Below are 20,674 nucleotides of genomic sequence, written 5' to 3' on the forward strand. Positions count from 1 at the left end.
AAAATGTTCCGCTGGCGCGTCAAAGCCCAATCAGTTGTCTTACATATTTCAAAAGCGTTCGATAGAGTTTGGCGTGGACTGGTTGACGCAAAGATGCTTGGAACAGCTGGTCATAATCTTGTTACTAAACGCGTTATCAATATGACATATCAAAGATAATAGAGGTAGACCCAGAGCGGTGGTCCTAAAACTTCAATGACCCGTGTCCTCCTCTCAAAAACCCTTTCTCTCGTATAAAAATTCAGGTTTTGCCTCAACGCATTTTCGTCAGTTATTTCAGGGCCGTTATCTATAATAAAACAACCAACTAATGAAAGCGAAAAATTGCAAATCATTGCAATGGTAAAACTCACCTCAAATTAATATATCCCTGGACATTATTAAAGTATTTGTTCGTGCCCTTCGCAGAAACGCCACCGTGACTCTTCTAAAGGGCCGAGGGTCCGAAATGGAGAAAAGCAAACCTAACGACCCAAAGCTTCTTTTTGCATTATCCGCAAATCAATATAAACTGTTCAATACAATTATTTCTGCACAACCAAGTTTATTATAAAGTGAGAATAACAAAATCTATATGAATAGATGAAAATATAAAAAATTAGGCTTAAAAAATGTTGTAGTCTTAGAACAAGAAAGCCTTAAGCTGTTTCAAGGCAGTTCGATAAATATTCATTTTAAACAACTTCAGTGTTTGAGGGTGTCTAAATATTATGGGGTGGTCACGCTCTATAAAGGGACGTAGAAAAATAGTAGAAGCGAAATGGAACAAAATTACTTTTATGACTTAAAAGTATTTATTAAATTTGTATCGAAACCAATATTTGACTTCGTTAATCACTTGGCTCTAAAACTTGTCACGTTGTTGAAGAATTTGTGCGAGATTATATTTTTGAAAATTAAACTTCGATGTTTATTCGCCATGGTGATATCTCTAACACGAATCACCACAAATATATTTGCTAATTTCAGCTGCAAATCCCGGAGTTAGATTTTCAAAACCATCGTTTGCGAGGAGAAGTCTAGATTTGCTCCAGCTATTTCTTGGAGCTGCTCCATGTTAAGTTTTCCAGTTGTCGGCGTGATTCCGAGAGCAAATGTCTGAAACGACACAACAGATTAGAGATTTACTTTTTTTCCTGAGGGAAAGTAAATTTGATAAGATGGGCTAATCATATGGGGAACCACGGCCTCTCGTCCAGTTACTAGTCCATGTTGGGCATGGGATTCGTTAGCCAGTTATTTGTTTCAGATTCGTGGGTTGATAGTGGGGAAAGTTGTAACCGACCAGCGGTTATAAATGAATGATCATACGGCACCCCAGTACGAAGAAAAAGAGTGCAAAACTTTATGCTTTGTTTTTGTTCAACTGTTTAAACTTTATAGCTTTGTATAAAATTCGTAATTTTGGCAAAGCATTTGAATTCTGAGATATTTTACTTTCATGAGATTCTTGAAATTGTCGAAGTGCGAACAAGGTTTTAAACCACCAATGCAGTGGTTTTCATATTTTATATTTTGCCAATTAGTTGCTATCACTTGCAATCTGATAACTCTAACCAGTGGTGAGATTCAAAATTTTAAGCACAGGTTGTCTCTTGTATCAAACTCAATAACAATGGATTCTATATTTCCAAAAACAATACCGAACTTATAGCGCTTTCACTATTTGTCATATTCACTAATGTATGTCATAAACTTAACTACAGTACTTTTGGTGTTATGGAGCCCGTGGAGTGGTTGGCTATTATTTACGCAGCACCAAAATAAATTTATGAAAATAAAAGCAAAAAGTCAATGTTATTCACTAATTAACGTAAAATTAGATAAAGTAATATGTGAACCGCCTTGTTGTCACAGTTCGAAGCTATCGATGTAAAATTTTATTAATGCCGTTTCTGTTTTCATGGACGGTTGCAAAATTAGCCAAATCAGTATTTTAATAAGTAAATGAATAGATTGCGGAGCGCCTAGGTTTCTCTCCCGTATGAAGCACTTTTAGAACCTATGGGCTACATTAACATGACACACTTTACATATATCTAATACATAACTTTTGAAACGCCAAATATAACAATGCTCGGCGGTGTGGCGCATCGTGCAAAGCGTTAGGAATACGCTCGCCACCGCATCTCTGATTACCCTTCGTGGAATCGCAGGTTCGAATCCCATGCGGGGATGATCATGTGCGAATAGATTGCTCGACTCCTCGCCGCCGTAGGGTGGTTCACGTAACCGCTCTCCCCCAGGATAAATATGTAAATCCTATCCTATCACTAGTCATCTTCGCTGATTATCACGGTATTACCATAACGGATTCAGTCGAAAACTAACTAAAGAATGTATTATAAAATAACAACACCAACAAGACTCGCGGTAAAACCAACTTGACATTCGTTTTGACTTTTAATTTTAAAGTCTGAAAAAGTGAGGTGTAATCGTGATGTATGCATTCCTCAGCTATATATACTTTATAACAATATTGGTGTCTATTTCGATTTAAAAATACTTTCCATTCCAATCACACTGAAACGCTCAAACCAGTATGTTCCCAAGCGTTTCCATATAGGGGGTGATGTATATCTTGTGATTATTGATAAAACTATTTGTAACTTATAAAATCTGTTATGTATTTGACTGATCATCTTCACCAGCATATGAGACACTTTCTGAGTATTCAAATACTTACGTTAAAAATTAAAATATAGTGTCACACCTGAAAATGAGGGGGCGGGCCTATTGTTTGAAATTTTAGGAGGGGGGTTAAGGGGAATTTGAACCCACTGTATCCCACCGCTGGCTCTAACTATATTGATTATGGTATCTTACCAGTACATCAGCTTTTCTTAGTGCTCTTGCTGGTCTTTTTACATCATCTTGAGCTCTTTCATCGGTGACAACAAGAACAACGTCGGGTATTTTCTTTCTGTTTCCATTCCGCCGATGCAGCATGCTCCTTAATGCATATGTCATTGCTTGTCCTGTCCATGTTCCTAAAAAAATTGAACATTTTTTCACATTTAAAGACCGTCTGCTCCGAACACAAGGCCCTGTGCAGCCGTCTCCTCGTATATTTAAAGATACATATGTAAAGGGCTGTTATTTAACGTAAAAAACAAAATCTGTTTAATTCGGCATTGCCCATATCTAATTTATTACATACTGTGTGAGGTGGTGGGCAAAAGAATTAAACTCAAATTCACATTATGCAGAAAAACAGATATAAACATATTTATTGTTGAGGTTATCTAGCGCGAGTGCTCATTCAGAGCAAAAGTGCGTAGTCTTGATCAAAATTAGGTACATATATTTCTCACTGATTATCCTGGTCGATAATACACACAAATAGCTCTCTCTACAATCAATTATAACAGTAATTACATAGGACTGTGCAACAACAGCAAAGATAAGTCTGAAATAACATTTTAAAGTCAAGTCTAAATCTTTAAACAAATCCCAACATAGAAAACAGCCAGACATGCAAATGATTTATCCTCTCAACTACTCACTGCTTCATATATCTTGGGAGCATCAAGTTCAGCATCTTCAGCCTCCTCTCCTGTAGGTTCTGGGGGATCGGGAAGAAAATCCACAAATTATGGTTCTGTTCCTGTCATTTGTTCGGCTTGGTCGTGATCGACTGATTCTTTAACAACTCGTTGCAATGAGGCCCCAAACCAATCTTTGTCTTCCTGGTTGGTAAACCTACAAAATTAAAGTTAAGATTCTTTACCAATGTCAACAGTTGTAAAATTCAGTTAAGTACAGCTGAACAATGAAAAGGGCCGGGAGTCAACACAGATAAGGCGAAAATTTTGAGATATTGTTGTGTAATGACTCACCTTGAAGTCACTTTGGTAGCAGTAAGCGATCTTTTCATTATTAGCATATATTCATGCCAAGATTTCTCATGATTCAAAATACAATAATAGCATATTAGGACTCATGTTATTGTGTGCCTTGATACATCCTTACATGAGTAGGCAATACCAATGGCTTTCTTATAGCCAATGGCACATTGAATACTTTGAAAGGTCTGAAACCTTTTACATTTTGTACAACACATACTTGTAACCAATGAGAGGCTGTGATCTGTGTCATATGAAAAATCCCATCCTACTTATAGTATAGGTGAGCAAGATCTGCATAAAGCATTTCATGACCCATATTAACAAATGCAGCACACCTATCAGCAATGACTCTCATACACTCATGCATGAACAGATAGATGGCATCCATCTCAGTAACACACTCCTCACACTTCACAGTCAGCATTCCTTCCAGATCCTCGATAAATCTCTAAGGTTGAAAATGTAATGGAACGTTGCCGGTGTTGGAAGCATTTTAATCTGTTGATATATATTTGATTTAGCTCTGGGATTTAAATAATGCGATGGTTCGACTATGTACAAAATCAACTAATTTTTCCTATTGGGCCTACTTGGGCTTGTGGCTCTTGGACGGGAGGGGGAACATTGCGCAAAACTTATTTAACTTTTTACATCAAAGCAAAACTCCCCGTTCTTCCTAGTTTATTGCTTGATAGGGTGTTTCACTTTGTTGAGAATGAATTGTTTAAACATAATGGGATTTGAAATCAACCAATCAAAGTAAATACCACTATAAGCTATGCTATAAATACCACTGGAAAGAGTGCTAACACCCACCACGAGCCATAAAAAGCTGGGAACCACTGCTTTAATTGAATATTCACTGATATCAAGTTAACTGGTATTAAATCACTATCAAACTAACCTTTGTCCACTGCCATAGTATCCTGGTAGCAGCCACAAGCAATGGTATGGGCGTTTATATTTATCGCAGAGGAGAGGATAAGTTGGCTGGTGGACCACGGCCTCTCATTTCATTACCAGTCCAGATTAGAAAAAGGAATAGATGTTGACCATTCAATTGCTCCAGATGCACAGACTTGAGTAATTGCTTCCTCTGCCATGAGGTCCATGCATCCAAAACAAATAATTGGCAATTCACTTACCAGCTTAGAAAGGTTCATGTCTCTTTTTAAGACTCTCATCACAATAGAGAATACGAAGCACAGAGAGAATGTTACGTAATCCAAAATCATAGTGAACCTGACAAAACAATGAGACAACTGCAATAATAGCCTACAGTACTGAACAAAAGGGAAAACATTCAACAAGAATTCCATAGTTCTGGTTCACAAAACTATGCCACTTATAAGAATCATAAAGGATAAATGAAAGACAGTTTCAAACTGTAAATTTAATAAATTACATTATTCCGATCCTGTTTTAAAATATCCCTTTTGTCATAGAATATGTCCTCACCGCTAAGAGGAACTTAGTCTCCTGCCTCACGAAACTTCGCCAGTCATGAATATCATACTATGAACAAGTCGATTTAATCAGTATGGGGTATAGGCTTGCACGTAATTTACAGATTCACGGAATTATTTCGAGCTACGGAAGGGAAGTTACGAATTACGTAAAGGCGTAATTATTGGTCGAGCACTTTCACGATTGAAACGAGCTCTCTTCAAAGCAGTCAATTCCGTCGATTTTAAAAAGTGAAAGTTTAAAAAGTAGAAGAAGTTATAGCTTCGGTATTTGCAGCCGTTTTTCTCACTTTTCTCTCTCTTGCCAATACGTCACCGTGATAATTAATGTCATGCTTATCAAACAGCAATATGACGACGGAAAAGAAATTCCGTAATGAACCAACGCAACTTTGTTTTTTCGGCATCGGTAAAGCGATTGAGACGGCAGAGAAACAACAATATGATGGGATTTCCCACGATCCGGTAAAAATCCTTTGCGGACCGTTAACGGTCCGCGGACCGGCTGTTGGAAACCACTGTTTCAGAATACTTGAATCGAATCCAGAATCCTATTCTATTTTTATAGTTACCCCTATTTAAATAGTGGGATTTCTCCACCACAATGCATGATTAAAATTAAAAAAAAAAGCTAAATTGTAGCCTAAATGTTTAATGTATAACTATCTTTGTGCAGTATTTAATTGAAAATGTCCTGATCATTGGATTATATTCAACCAAGGCAACGAGATTTAAGAATTTCGACGATCGTTTTTTTGTTTTCAACAGTTCAATATTCTCAATTTAACTACTACCAAATATCAAGTATGAGCCAGTATAGGGCAACAAAGATTCGACCCTATCTGCGTGTCCACACTCCCGTGTTATTGAACACACGTTAACAGAGTGTAACTCCGATCTTGACTCCTTCAGAGGTCAAAAAGCACACAATGTATTGAATGCCAATTGTTATATTGTAAGGTTGCACAATCGAATTTATCCAAATAACGAATTACACTTGAAACCTTAAAGCATGTATATGTGATGAAACCAAATTTCTAACTAACAAAGAACGGCAAAGACAAGCTACACTGAGTGAGAGAAATATATCATAAAGAAAATGAATTGGGACAACGACCTTGTTTCAGGCAAATAACATGCACTACTAACAATAAGTGGTGAAAATATTAAAATACACAGTAACTATCCTTATGTACTTGCTACACAATTCCCCCCGACAATGGAAAAAATTAGTTTGCTAATTTTTAAATTTTGTAAGACTAGCTAATAACGATTTCTGATCGAATAATATGTCGTAAAATTTGCCATGTATTGGTGTATTTAATTCTGCATCAAAGTTTCGGAGAGTCGACGGCCGTGCAACTTTCGTATCATCAACGTTCCAGACAAATGTAAACGCACCTTTCCAGCAAAACCCGGAATTGGGTGAGCATTGGCTTAAATCAGCTAGGGGAGAGTGAAGTTTTCGTGTTATGTGATTGAAGTAGAGAGGACCCTTCCACGCGGGTCACGAGTATTTGGGTTCGACTTGGTTTCCAATGATGCTGAAATAGATGATGATCGACTTGAGAGAATAAAGTAGATGTTCGTTCGTACGTTCGTCAAACAGTAGGTCGCTAAATGCTGCTTCTTGGTGTAAAAAAATCGGCTTGCGTAGATAATATCAATGTTTTTTTTTTCTACGTAGCTTGCTTTGTCGATAAACACATTTCAAAATCCAGTAATAATACGAAGTTGTCCTGCTAACTTTAAATTGTAATGAGGCGGATTGATCTGCTGAAGTCCATATCTCTTGATCCGGTTGACACACAAAACATATAGTTGTAATATATAGGTTGATAATGAGACACAAATTCAAAGAATTTGGGCGTTGATGCTTGGAAAATAAAAATACACGAGCGTGAACTCGGGCGTTAAACTTGAGGAGTTGAAGTTGAGTTAGTGCTGTCTGATCGTAGGAGGTCCTGGTCCAGATTCCTCGTTTTGAGTCAAAAATCTACCTTGTTCTGGCCTTCTTGACTGCTTAATAAATTGACATACCGCCAAAGACTGCAATTTGGTTGGTTGCTTGATTTCTGAAATGCTGACGTATTGTCCATTGACTCGGTTAGTGATGAATTTCTTTTCCATTTTGATTGACGAAATTCCAGTTGCTGAATTGAAGTTGATTGCTTATTGATCACGTACGGGTATCACCAAAATATAGGGCAACAAAGATTCGACCCTATCTGCGTGTCCACACTCCCGTGTTATTGAACACACGTTAACAGAGTGTAACTCCGATCTTGACTCCTTCAGAGGTCAAAAAGCACACAATGTATTGAATGCCAATTGTTATATTGTAAGGTTGCACAATCGAATTGATCCAAATAACGAATTACACTTGAAACCTTAAGCAAGTATATGTGATGAAACCAAATTTCTAACTAACAAAGAACGGCAAAGACAAGCTACACTGAGTGAGAGAAATATATCATAAAGAAAATGAATTGGGACAACGACCTTGTTTCAGGCAAATAACATGCACTACTAACAATAAGTGGTGAAAATATTAAAATACACAGTAACTATCCTTATGTACTTGCTACACCAGTGTGTTTATTCTGTGCGAGAACCATTTTCAATTACAAAACCTTGATGTTCTGTTACCGGTTATATCGTTTTATATCAGTCCGGACTTGTCCTTGCTCAATACATTTTCCACAATGCCTCGCAATTTTTCGGCCGAATATGATTAACTGTCTTTACCAAATGCGGCAACTTATTTTGATTCTTGAATACCACCAACACACGACCAAATTTGTGTCAATCTTGGCCGATAGGATCGTCGACTTGAGTTTTTTCGTGAGTGCAAAATAAATGTCACAATATGCATTTTTTGCGATATAACTTTGTATTTACGGAAAAGCCATGTCATATAAGTACGGTATTTAAATTATGCGCAAATAATTAATATTTGATCTAAATTTGTGGTAATCGGAATAACGTCAATAAGTCAGCATCAATAATTATTATAAAATGCTGACTAGGTAGTAAAGTCCAATAATGTTAAAAACGGTGCAATAACAAGTCTTCGTCGCGAGGCAAGCGCAAGTATAATCAAACGAGAGAATACGCTCGTCAGGGCATTGATAAATTGGAAACCCGACATTTTTTTTAGTACGATTTTAAAAAAGTCGACTATCGTTTCATAAATATCCGTATACCAGTGTCGGTAATGACAAAATTGATCGCATAAAATTGGGACGGTTAATTTGCGAAGGTGATAAAGGAAATCAAAGCTAGCACAAAAGATAAAAATCAGAATAAAATTAATTTGAATTCACTCTTGTCTTAACATCTGTCGCCGGCATGTAGTACTGCCAGGAATATGAAAACCCAAACTCGATGTCCCAATCCAAAATGAAGTGGATTCAATTGGTTATTATGATAGGTTTAAATGTGTGAAAAAATATCGCAATTCCGGGGTCATTACGTAATCGATTTGGCCTTAATTACGGAATTGATTTTTGTCAATTACGTGCAAGCCTAATAGTGCAGGCCTATAATAAATTTTTGCTCCAAACATAGCAAAACTACATATGATCACTGAGACACAATGCTACAACAATTTTAAAAAGGGCGATGTCTGTACGATCTTATGAAACATTACACATGCAGTATGTACCCGACATTTTTAATCTGATAAGCTAAAATGTCCAATATGCCGATCACAACAAGTTCATTTAAAAAATACAAGCAACAAAGAAAACTCAAGATCTACTCACCTGTTTGGTCAACTGTTCCTCACATAGTTTGTACAAAGTATAAAATTTCTGAGGAAGAATTATGTTTTCTTGGAAACCACAGCTGGCAAGCTTCACTCTCATGATAATCTGCAAAAAAAGATAACAATGAACATGGGTTGACACTAGTCTAAATATATTCATTATCTCCAGACACTTTCAATTTAATGACTTGTTAAAACTTGATCTATTTAAAAATTAAATTCAATCAATATTAATACCGGTTATAAATTCTAAAATTTAACTGCTGTATTTTACAGACTATAAGGCGCACCAGGTATTATAGAACACTGTCAATAAATTGGCAATCAGTGACAAGCATGTTCCTAATGCTCACAACTAAAGGAAAGCTCGTTAATTACCTGAAAAACTGGATTTGGTCAAGGAACATGGTGCGACATAATTGTTGTTGGCTCACTCAACTTGGATAAAAAAAATTTTGATAAAAAAGCCCTATTTAGAAAGGCAGCCATAAAAATATGTTTAGTTACATATCATACAAAAATTCTCACCGGCATAATTTTCTTGTCATGTCTTGCATTAGAAAGAGCTTCTTCAGCATCTTTCGTCCAAATCATTTGTAATCCGAGCAACCCAACCTGCAATTAACAGAATTCAAAAAATTTTCACATAGGGACAATGAATTCAGAAAGAAGCAATGAATTCAAGCCAGAACCATATGAAGGGATTACAACATCTCTTGTAGCACTATTGCACTACAATACTTTTTCAAAACTATTCCCCTGTATCAGCAGTTCCCAAAAGGTGCGCCGTGACGAGTTGCTAGATGCGTCGCGAAAATTAACAGAATTGTGATAAACATAAATGAAATATGATTGAATATTCTACAATTTTTTTTTTTATTCAAAGTTGCATCTCTGCATCAGGGGCCGGGAAACTTAATGGCTATGAATTGTAAAACAAATTTTTTTTACTAGTTCTCGGCATATCTGTGGCTGCTCGTAACTATGCTCAAAGATCAGTCTCCTTTACAACTGAGTAGCTCTTGGCCCTTCAAGGGTCGATTTTTCAGAGCTCAGTCTCCTCTACTTCCGAGTGTTGTCCCTTCATTGAATGGCCACTCAGAAATCTGTCTCCTTTACTTTCACAGGAGTATGCTGGCCTGACCTCGCTTTGAACATATTCTCTAATAATAATCCTATGCTATTTCATCATCAGTCATGCTATTTCCAGACAACCTCAACAGTGCAATACACATACCTGAGCAGGAGCAGAATCCAAGAAAGGATGAAGTTGGAAGGAAGGCTCCACTATCTGTAAGGGCTCCTTTATTAGGGATTAAAATGGACTTCCAACTCATTTTCAGGCAAGCTCAAATTGGATCTCGATGTCTGATACCTGAATCGCAAGCGAGCAATGTTAAGCTAAAAATCAGTGATTCAGAGAAGATAAAATACACTGGTGGTGTGCAACAGGCAGCCCGCGGGCCCCAACATGACCCGTCATTTAGTGCATCCCTTGTCAACACTCAGATAGATAAAATCCTAATCCAACAGTTTATGTTTAAAAGGATGCTCAAATGGGTAAAAATAGATAATATTTTGGATGGATACTTTATAAACTACAAAACCAAACAAGCTAAGCAAGCAACATATAAAATCAGAACTCACAGAATTCAATATATAATGGCCATTCAGGTACCATTGCTATGCAAAGGATAAGAATCACAAATCTACCAAGCCTTTGTTTCCACAGTCAAAGCTGTTTTAATATTATCGGTCTGCAATTGTACAGGTCCAATGTTGAGAGTGTTGGGCAAGGCTTCCACACTCTGATTCACGTCCTCATATTTCATGATCTCGGCTCGGAACTCTGTCAGAAGAGGTTCCGTTGCCATAAACCTGAGATGCAAAGATTGAAAAACTTCAGTATGGCACAAATGTTCAAATCAAAGAAATTTAGAATTTGAGCTGGACAATAGAAGTCTAACAGAAAGAAAAGAATCTCCTTTATTCAAATTTCAAATGCTAAAAAATTAAAAACAGATCCAATGTTTGTTAACTTTGACATTCTGGCTTTTTTAAAGCCAAACACATTGAATCGCAATTACATGCCCACCATATCACAATGCTGATTCAGAAGGGCTGCAACCCTCCCAAAAATAGTAGCAAGTTGCATAGTTGCTTCGACAGTGCAGTGTTTGGACTACAGATTAGAAAACTAATGAAAAACACACTACTGAGATAGTCAGTTTGAAAAAACCTTGTTCAATCATAATATTAAAAATCTGAGAAATTTAGAGGACAATAAAAGTCTAACAGAATGACAAAATTCTCCTTCATTCAAATTTCTCATGCTGAATAATTAAAAACTGATCAAATCCTGTTACACGGTTCATCATTCCGACATGAAAATAAAATAACGAAATTGATAATATAACTTGTCCACTTTAGCTGGAAAAGACGTGACACGTTTCGATTCAGAGCTACAAGAGCTAAAGTATGGTACAAATAAATGTTCTTGCGAGTTTGCTTATGCAAAGTATGGTACAAATAAATGTTCTTGCGAGTTTGCTTATGCATACTATGATAAGATAGAAACAGGAATGGTATTTTAGTGTGATATTTGGGGATGTATCGATGAGTTTTATAAATATTTGATTCTGACTGGAATTAAGGGACACAAACAGCCAGCTTTTTCTTAACGGCTCTTTATTATCCAAGTTTTTCAACTTTTATAGTGGCCAATAAAGTGGTGGGCAAAATCAAATATTTTTTTGACAAAAATAATTCGAATATTTCCAACGAATACCGAATAGTCCAATAACAATAAATATTTTTTACACACATTATGATTCCAGAACGTCAGCTTTAACGCTTTAGTTGACGTTATCACACTCACTGTCATCTCCGAAAACATGTAGTAATAATAGAAAAAAAAAACTGGTGTCCCAGAAAAAGAATTCAGGCGAAAACTATATAACGTCAGTTGAAAGTATATACCATTATACTGATAGGATAGACTTAAAACGGATATGATTGGTAGAAAAAATAAAAACAGCAGAGAAAAAGATCATAATAATAGTTCAGAAAAGCAGTAACAGAGTCAGAATTAGATTCGGCTTCATTGACGACGAGACAGAATATGAAACAGAATTCTCACATAGTACAGCTGATTATAACAGAGGACTAAATATAAGTAGCATATTCTGACATTAATGAAATCAAGACCTTGACTAGCTGCAGAGCTGGTTGAAATACGGGGAAAGGGAATTCCTTGGCCAGGTTGTCCTCACCAATGTATATAAAATGAACTTTGTATAATACCAGTGTATGAAAGAGCTCAAAGATTCTGTGTTAGATTTAACCCAAAATAGGAACATAAAAAGTATCTCTATCAAGGAAGTTGTTGGCCAAGTCAAACCACCCATTTCTAGTCCATAGTGAACTTATATTTAAACTAAAAGCCTATTTGTGGTAAAAAGTTTATGGAAACCATAATTGTGATCTATCATGCCAAGTTTAAAGTGATGTCAGATAATTATGTTCCAAGGTTTTTGTAATTACTATTTTTTAAAATAAACTATATGTACCCAAGTTTCTCATGAAGGTCTTTGATTTGGTTCTAGGGCTTTCTTAGATTTGATTTGACAGGTAGATGTCATTATACTCAGTTATCCTCGAAAAATGAGGTAAATTGAGTATACTGACTTCCAAAAAAAAATTGCATTTTTAAGGTGACTTGAATACATTGAATAAGACTCAAACTGTTATGCAAGGAATGACATCTAGTCAGAATGTTACAATGAAACCATAATTTCACGGAGAATCGATTTCACTCAGATTTTACATCGGTTCAAATGTCAAAAACTACTCAAATAACCTACAGGGGTGGTGGCTCTTCTACGGCCCCATGGGCCGGGGCCACGGCTCATCTAATTGGGCCACATGGGCCATGGCCCATCAAGCTATGGGCCGCGGTCCATCAGGAAAAATTCAATTATCTTACCAAAATTTTCAATTATATTCGAACCAAAAAAAATCGCAGGATGACAGTATGCCACCAAACCTTTTTCTTACAATAAGCCTTTACATAAAAATAAAGCAAAATACCAAGCTACCGAAAAGGATACACCTGAAGTATGTGTACCAGGTTAGGGTTAGGACAAAATTTTGTTCAGATTTTTCACATTATAGGCCTAGTTCTATTATGAGTTCGGGGAGTGGGTAGGATTTACATATTTATTAGTCTTTATTATTTTATCCCTTTAAAAAAATTGATGGGCCGTGGCCCCGACCCATGGGCCGAAGAGGAGTCACCACTTCCACTCCAAATACCCCCCCCCCCCCATCAACCGTTCGGTTTTCGACTTTCTAAAAATATGTGCAACCCGCCAATGACTTGCAACCCTTAATTTTGACCGCTAGATCAAATAAATTGGAAACCTCAATGACGTATAAGCTAGTAAAAATTGAAAATATTAAAGTGCCTGAATCACAAGTGCCTGGTTTTAGCAAGTGCAGTTTAAAGTATTCTGTGGCATCTGCAGCTGCCGCAAAACCATGGCAGTATTTCCATACCATGCCCGCTACGGCCAAACTCATGGCAACTGACTTTTTAGCTGCCACAAACCAATGTCGAGCTGCCGTTACCGCGGCAGCAAATTGAAAACCAATGGCAGGTAAAATTGTGCTGCCGTAACCGCGGCAGGTGGGTCGTAAAGACAGGGCTGTCTATTATGGTGACAAATATTGGGTAAGTTGGAACGTTTTTCTTATGGATACAGTTTTGATTGATTTGGGGTTAGGGTTAGGGTTTAAGTAGATATAATTCCACATGATCAATTAAAATCTGGTACATTAATTTGTGAATATATCGTTAATACTGATTACTGAATAGCGCTATAAAACCATGGCAAGAGCTGCCGTGGTTCGTTCGTGGCAGGAGCTGCCATGAAGTGGTAAGAACTGCGCCTCGGTTTTAGGGTGACCCCCTGAACTGAATGATGATTGATGACAATGATTCCATCATTCTTTGCAGTATGTCTACAGTCAGACAGTCAAAGCAGCTGAGTGGATTTTGTAAAAAATATTTAAAAGTATGAAATTCAACTCACCTGGATTCGTCGTAAATTCACCAACAGCCTATCCTGAAAAATCCCCCGAGCTGGTCTGGTGTACAGGTGTAACCAGCAGGGTTGCCAGACCCCAGCGATCAAAGAAAGCCAAATCAAGACATGAAAAAATCCAGAAAAAGCCAACAATTTTGCTAAGTACAGAAGTACAAAAGCTCCATGATTTGTCAGATTTTAAGCCCTTGGCAACGTACTGATGATGATGTGGAGCCATCAGTTCATTCAGTGAGGCACACAAATAGAAAGTAAAGTTCCTATAGAACTGTAGAAAGTAAAATAAACATCAAGCGGGCAACATTATTTGGGTCTAGTATAGTTTAGTACCACAAGTACTTCCAGTGGGCGTAGCATAACGATTTTTGCACAGTACAGCAGTATGTTATTCCTAACCCTCACCTGGCTATGCCATCCAAAAATAAGTCACCATCACGCCATAGGGATTGCCAATTTATAATTACGATCGCCCGAAATGGCATCTGCGCCGCCGATCAGAACTTGCGAAAGCCGGCGATCTCTCTCCTATCGTGATCGTTGCGACGAGAAAACGAGAGGAATAGCTTGCTCGATTTCGGGTTATCGTCTGCGCGTTTTGGGCTACCGCCTACCGGTACCATCCTCATACTTCGGTGCGCCTTATTACGCCACTGTGACGTCGGAATGACGTAGTCAGGTGGGGGTGAGGATTGACATATGCAAAAATTGTTGAGCCAGGCCAACTAGAAGTGGATGTGGTACTATACCAGACCCCATTATTTTACCATTCAATGTAATGTAATATACCTACAATATGTTTTTACTTAAATTTGTGCTACACCTTAAAAAACTCTCCCTACTGCCCTATATCGTAGACTACTTTACTATTGAATATTTTTTCACTTTTAAAATTTATAGATCTAAATCATCAAGAAGTGTCTTTGTTTTGAATGCGAGTGCATAATGGTAGATCATCTTTTCAAGTTGTTACATAAAGAAATGTCTCAAATGTATAATGTTAATAATTACTCACAATAAACTATCTGGAGCTACAGAATAACATCGACACATATTGACTCCTTTTAACGTGTCTGATAACCCGTGAATTAGCATATCCACCGCTGTAGAAGTCAGGTGATTGGAATCGCTGATATCAAGATCTTGAAGGCTGCATGCATCTTGCAACTATTTCAGCTACGTGGCCGTCCTGCATTGTATCTCGGAAACCTCCAAGATTCAGGTGATTAATTGTTGAAGGAAGTCCTGACACAAGCTGAACATAGAATATATATATATAGTTAATAGTGATGTACAGATAATATGGGTTGCAGGGGCCCCATATTCTACTCAAATTTATGGAAATCAACTGCCGCTTCCAGTACATACGACAGACCACCAATAAATTTGATATCGAGATAAGAAAATTCGGGAAATATTGATGCATGATATCGAATCATAGGGATGATAATTACGGACATAACTTCTCAAAATAAATTAATCGTATCATATGCTTGAATAAATAAAGTAGTTTATGTCTTTTCGCAAATAATAGGTTAAATAATTTGTCTTCATTTAATTTACCTCTTCTGGTTTGGGAACTGTCTCTGTTAGCCAAGTGAATATATCCCTGTCCATAGGTTTCAGTCCCTTTACATAAATTGATGTAAAATGGGCGAACAAAATAAGTTACTTCCATATTGGTACACATACTTCTGGAGTGCGGAATTTTGAAATTAAAATAACAAATACATTTAGAAGTTCAACAATTCTCAATTTTGACTTGATTTCCGTCCAGTGGGTGATGGTAAGAATGACGACGAGCCTCGTTGAAAATACTATATATATATATATAACATTATTCAGAATTGTATAAAGAAAATAGAAAATCATATTTTATAAAGTTGGTACTTTGTGCACAAAATCAAAATGTGCATACATAATAACCTGATTTCAAGCACAGTTCGGATGTTCAATACTCAACTTTTTTTTCGTAGGAGTTAACCATATCTGGTATAATACATTACGATAACTCACGCGATTTTATTCCATAATCTACATACTTGTAAGCATCTACCCAGAGACGAAATATTCAGCATTCTAAATATGTAGAGAACGATTTCTTACGGAAGGAAGAGGACTGCAAAAACAATATGATTGGTTGGAAATAAGTATGATATTATACGAGAAATTGATCAAATTTGACTCACTTGAAATATGTTTACTAGACGATGATTTTGAATATGGGGATTTTCAAAGACCACAAGTGAATGGTTTTTCGTTAGAAAAATAGGCAGTGGGGTTTCTGTCGAATCTCCAATTTCGTCGTGGTTTTTCCGGAGTTCTACATTTCAATATGACATCGTGTGTAGGGCGCTTAGTTTTCGGCGTTCGTAACAGAAATGTTTCACTTCGTTCATTTGTGTCATCCAGTTCTTCATCATATGATATTTCACCAATGATTCCCAAATCATCATATAACAATTCTTTTTCCTTATCGGCCTCTAAGATGCACAAATTATTCGTGAAGTCGCTTATTTCATCTACTTCCATTAGCCAGATATTAGATATATATAAAATAATACGGTAAAAATTTAGGGATTCCAACGTTATAAATATTTCACAGTGGACTATAATTGGAAGATATCAGACGGTGGTTTGTCACGTTTAAAAGGCTAAGTTAGAAAAAAGAAAAAACTGGAACGGTGAAATTTTAGTTTCAACTCCCCAAAACCAATTTCACCTCATAGCTTGCGCCGCTCTACCCGTCCGCTTCCGTTTGCGGGGACGTTGTTACTCACCGAAGGGCGGATTGAAACATCAAACCGCGGACAGGAGTGAGGATATAGTATCAGTGTGAGAGCTGATTTTCCACTGTGCCTTTCCCACTGTTCTTCAAAAAACAATGCCAAATAATTTTTCAGTAATTACAGCGTAAATCATTTCAATGCGATCTTCCAAATTTTCATAACAGACTATCATAAAAATGAGTAAAGCGCTGTTTTTAGGAGAAATGGCAAAACTTTATTTGTCAACTTATTCCGGTCCAGATAGCATGATGCTTGGCACAGTGTTAAAAAAATGTTCCGCTGGCGCGTCAAAGCCCAATCTGTTATCTTACATATTTCAAAAGCGTTCGATAGCGTTTGGCGTGGACTGGTTAAAGCAAAAACGCTTGGAACAGCTGGTCATAATCTTGTTACTAAACGCATTATCAATATGACATATCAAAGATAATAGAGGTAGACCCGGATCGGTGGTCCTAAAACTTCAATGACCTGTGTCCTCCTCTCAAAAACCCATTCTCTCGTATAAAAATTCAGGTTTTGCCTCAACGCATTTCCGTCAGTTATTTCATGGCCGTTATCTATAATGAAACAACCAACAAATGAAAGCGAAAAATTGCAAATCATTGCAATGGTAAAACTCACCTCAAATTAATATAGCCCTGGACATAATTAAAGTATTTGTTCGTGCCCTTCGCAGAAACGCCCCTGTGACTCTTCTAAAGGGCCGAGGGTCCAAAATGGAGAAAAGCAAACCTAACGACCCAAAGCTTCTTTTTTCATTTTCCGCAAATCAATGTAAACTGTTCAATACAATTATTTCTGCACAACAAAGTTTATTATAAAGTGAGAATATTAAAATCTATATGAATAGATGAAAATATAAAAAATTGGGCTTAAAAAATATTGTAGTCTTAGAACAAGAAAGTCTTAAGCTATTTCAACGCAGTTCGATAAATATTCATTTTAAACAACTTCAGTGTTTGAGGTTGTCTAAATATTGCGGGGTCGTCACGCTCTATAAAGGGACGTAGAAAAACAGTAGAAGCGAAATGGAACAAAATTACTTTTATGACTTGTATGAAAGTATTTATTGAATTTGTATCGAAACCAATATTTGACTTCGTTAATCACTTGGCTCTAAAACTTGTCACGTTGTTGAAGAATTTGTGCGGGATTATATTTTTGAAAATTAAACTTCGATGTTTATTCGCCATGGTGATATCTCTCACACGAATTACCACAAATATATTTGCTAATTTCAGCTGCATATCCCGGAGATAGATTTTCAAAACCATCGTTTGCGAGGAGAAGTCTAGATTCGTCTCCAGCTATTTCTTGGAGCTGCTCCATGTTAAGTTTTCCAGTTGTCGGCGTGATTCCGAGAGCAAATGTCTGAAACGGGACAACAGATTAGAGGTTTACTTTTTTTCCTGAGGGAAAATAAATTTGATAAGATGGGCTAATTATATGGGGAACCACGGCCTCTCGTCCAGTTACTAGTCCATGTTGGGCATGGAATTCGTTAGCCAGTTATTTGTTTCAGATTCGTGGGTTAATAGTGGGGAAAGTTGTAACCGACCAGCGGTTATAAATGAACGATCATACGGCACCCCAGTACGAAGGAAAAGAGTGCAAAATTTTATGCTTTGTTTTTGTTCAACTGTTTAAACTTTATAGCTTTGTATAAAATTCGTAATTTTGGCAAAGCATTTGAATTCTGAGATATTTTACTTTCATGAGATTCTTGAAATTGTCGAAGTGCGAACAAGGTTTTAAACCACCAATGCAGTGGTTTTCATATTTTATTATTTGCCAATTAGTTGCTATCACTTGCAATCTGATAACTCTAACCAGTGGCGAGATTCAAATTTCAAGAACAGGTTGTCTCTTGTATCAAACTCAATAACAATGGATTCTATACCGAACTTATAGCGCTTTCACTATTCGTCATATTTACTAATGTATGTCATAAACTTAACTACAGCACTTTTGGTGTTACGGAGCCCGTGGAGAGGTTGGCTATTATTTACGCAGCACCAAAATAAATTTATGAAAATAAAAGCAAAAAGTCAATGTTATTCACCAATTAACGTAAAATTAGATAACGTCATATTTGAACCGCCTTGTTGTCACAGTTCGAAGCTATCGATGTAAAATTTTATTAATGCCGTTTCTGTTTTCATGGACAGAAATTTACGTATGTAAAACAATTTATGTAAGAATTCTATTATACAGATCTTTCAAAAAAGATTGTAATATTGGAGAAATTCTACCTCGCGCAGTTTCGACTACCACAGACTTAAGCCCACTACACGACAAGATATTCAACTGCATTTAAACACCTTTATACAATTCTATATTCTACACTTGTCAGCAAACGAAGATAGACAAACAGCCAATTTAGATTCATTAAAACATAGCGTTTATATTCATTATGACGTCATACTAAATTGCCTGGGAAACAAAGAAGGATGAAATAAAGATGTAAGTATTCGTAAGTAAGGCAAGTATTCGTCTGTATCGGTTTTATAACTCCATAAATAATGTTTCTATTAATTTTGACGTCATACTGAACCGATGGCCAGCCTGGTGAATAAAAAAGGATAAAATGATTACAAAAGTTTAAATATTAAAAAAGTACAGGCGTTTAGGACCTTTGGAATGTCAATGACAGCAAGCACGATTTAGTAAGTGATATAACTGATTCCAACAATATAACACGACCATACAACTGACTAGATTTTATGAAGCGCACTCGCATTTTCTGACTGTATGTAAGATTAAAGATTCTCACGCTCGAGAAACACCTGCAACAAGACCGAACAACTCATAATATTAAATCAAAATAAATATCTTGACTAAGACTTTCTTGATGTGTTGAAAAGAATTTTTACAAAAATTTAAGTATATTAAACAATTTATGTAGGAATTCTATTATAAAGATCTTTCAAAAAAGTATGTAATTTGTAATATTAGAGAAATTCTACCTCGCGCAGTTTCGACTGCCACAGACTTAAGCCCACTACACGGCAAGAGTTTCAACTGCATTTAAACACCTTTATACAATTCTACATTCTATACTTGTCAGCAAACGTAGATAGACGAACAGCCAAATTAGATTCATTAAAATAGTGTTTATATTCATTATGACGTCATACTAAATCACAAACCGGCCTGAGAAACAAAGACGGATGAAATAATGATGCAAGATTAAATACCAAAAGGTACCAACGTTTAGGACCCACGCTATTGGCATTTTTCACAGCTTAGGATAACTTACAACATGCGTAAATAAATTTAGTCACTGAAACGTTGGGTTAAAAAAAGATGGCACAAACAATGTTAATGAGAGCAATCGCGATTTAGTAAGTGATAGCCTATCCTACAACTAATGCTGGCAATATACCACGTCCATAACACTGACACGTTTTCATTGTAAATTTGCTCAAAGCAAAGTCACGCGAAATTACTCAAAAGATCTTTGATCTCAATTTTGTATACTTCATTAGCGTTTCAATAGTTACAAAATAGCCTAAATACAACAGCAAACTCACAATTCACTGAAATATTCTTGTTATCTTTTTCTCTTCTCTGAAACTGGTTTGACTTCTCCTCTTTTCTAAAAGAATTTGTGTTTCTTTTTCAAATGCATCTCAGCTTAATAAAAGCCTGTCTTTTGCGCGTATCGCTGACTCCCTGGAATAAAAATAAAGCATTTACT

General features: G+C 36.5%; 2 protein-coding genes and 1 long non-coding RNA gene across 14 annotated transcripts in view; all 3 read right to left on the minus strand.

Annotated features, from left to right (window-relative positions):
- Positions 1 to 539: 539 nt before the first annotated feature.
- Positions 540 to 14,787, minus strand: LOC144428085 (cuticlin-6-like). 7 transcript variants are annotated; one of them, XR_013478049.1, is made up of 10 exons: positions 14,177 to 14,787; positions 10,731 to 10,961; positions 10,321 to 10,458; positions 9,612 to 9,698; positions 9,082 to 9,189; positions 4,994 to 5,090; positions 4,184 to 4,346; positions 3,507 to 3,702; positions 2,827 to 2,990; positions 540 to 1,098 (listed from the first exon to the last, which is right to left on the minus strand). XR_013478049.1 is itself a non-coding variant. In XM_078116782.1 (6 exons), the coding sequence occupies exons 4-6, from the start codon at positions 9,675 to 9,677 to the stop codon at positions 4,813 to 4,815; spliced, it is 306 nt and encodes a 101-aa protein (XP_077972908.1). In that variant the 5' UTR covers positions 9,678 to 9,698; positions 10,321 to 10,458; positions 10,731 to 10,961; positions 14,177 to 14,787; the 3' UTR covers positions 4,355 to 4,812. The 7 variants fall into 7 exon arrangements, 5 of the variants coding, with proteins under 5 accessions (XP_077972912.1, XP_077972911.1, XP_077972910.1 ...); XR_013478050.1 differs by lacking the exon at positions 4,184 to 4,346; XM_078116782.1 differs by lacking the exons at positions 540 to 1,098; positions 2,827 to 2,990; positions 3,507 to 3,702; positions 4,184 to 4,346; positions 4,994 to 5,090 and adding an exon at positions 4,355 to 4,944.
- A 494-nt stretch (positions 14,788 to 15,281) lies between these two features.
- Positions 15,282 to 20,674, minus strand: part of LOC144428084 (S-phase kinase-associated protein 2-like) — a 97,222-nt gene continuing 91,829 nt past the window's right edge. The window contains exon 3 of the mRNA XM_078116781.1: positions 15,282 to 15,440. Within this exon, the coding sequence (XP_077972907.1) occupies positions 15,321 to 15,440 (120 nt within the window). The 3' untranslated portion in view covers positions 15,282 to 15,320. The remainder of the gene's footprint in view (positions 15,441 to 20,674) is intronic.
- Positions 16,213 to 20,674, minus strand: part of LOC144428090 (uncharacterized) — a 90,572-nt gene continuing 86,110 nt past the window's right edge. For 4 of the 6 annotated variants that reach the window (XR_013478071.1, XR_013478072.1, XR_013478073.1 and 1 more), the window contains 2 exons: positions 16,375 to 18,345; positions 16,213 to 16,304 (listed from right to left, as the gene is read on the minus strand). This is a non-coding gene — a long non-coding RNA (uncharacterized LOC144428090). Of the gene's footprint in view, positions 16,305 to 16,374; positions 18,346 to 19,226; positions 19,574 to 19,940; positions 20,100 to 20,674 lie in introns of those variants that run through there. The other 2 variants (XR_013478074.1, XR_013478075.1) reach the window with 2 other exon arrangements.

This window comes from Styela clava, chromosome 10, assembly GCF_964204865.1.
Source record: "Styela clava chromosome 10, kaStyClav1.hap1.2, whole genome shotgun sequence".
In the NCBI taxonomy this organism is placed as follows: Eukaryota; Metazoa; Chordata; class Ascidiacea; order Stolidobranchia; family Styelidae; genus Styela; species Styela clava.

What these genes read in the sequence shown, in the direction of transcription:
- LOC144428085 (XM_078116782.1), bottom strand. Translation starts at nt 9,677, where the DNA reads ATGATTTGGACGAAAGATGCTGAAGAAGCTCTTTCTAATGCAAGACAT. An exon ending in ATGACAAGAAAATTATGCCG is followed by an intron (nt 9,190 to 9,611) that starts GTGAGAATTTTT and finishes CTTTTTTTGCAG; the next exon opens with ATTATCATGAGAGTGAAGCT. An exon ending in AGGAACAGTTGACCAAACAG is followed by an intron (nt 4,945 to 9,081) that starts GTGAGTAGATCT and finishes ACCTCATGGCAG; the next exon opens with AGGAAGCAATTACTCAAGTC.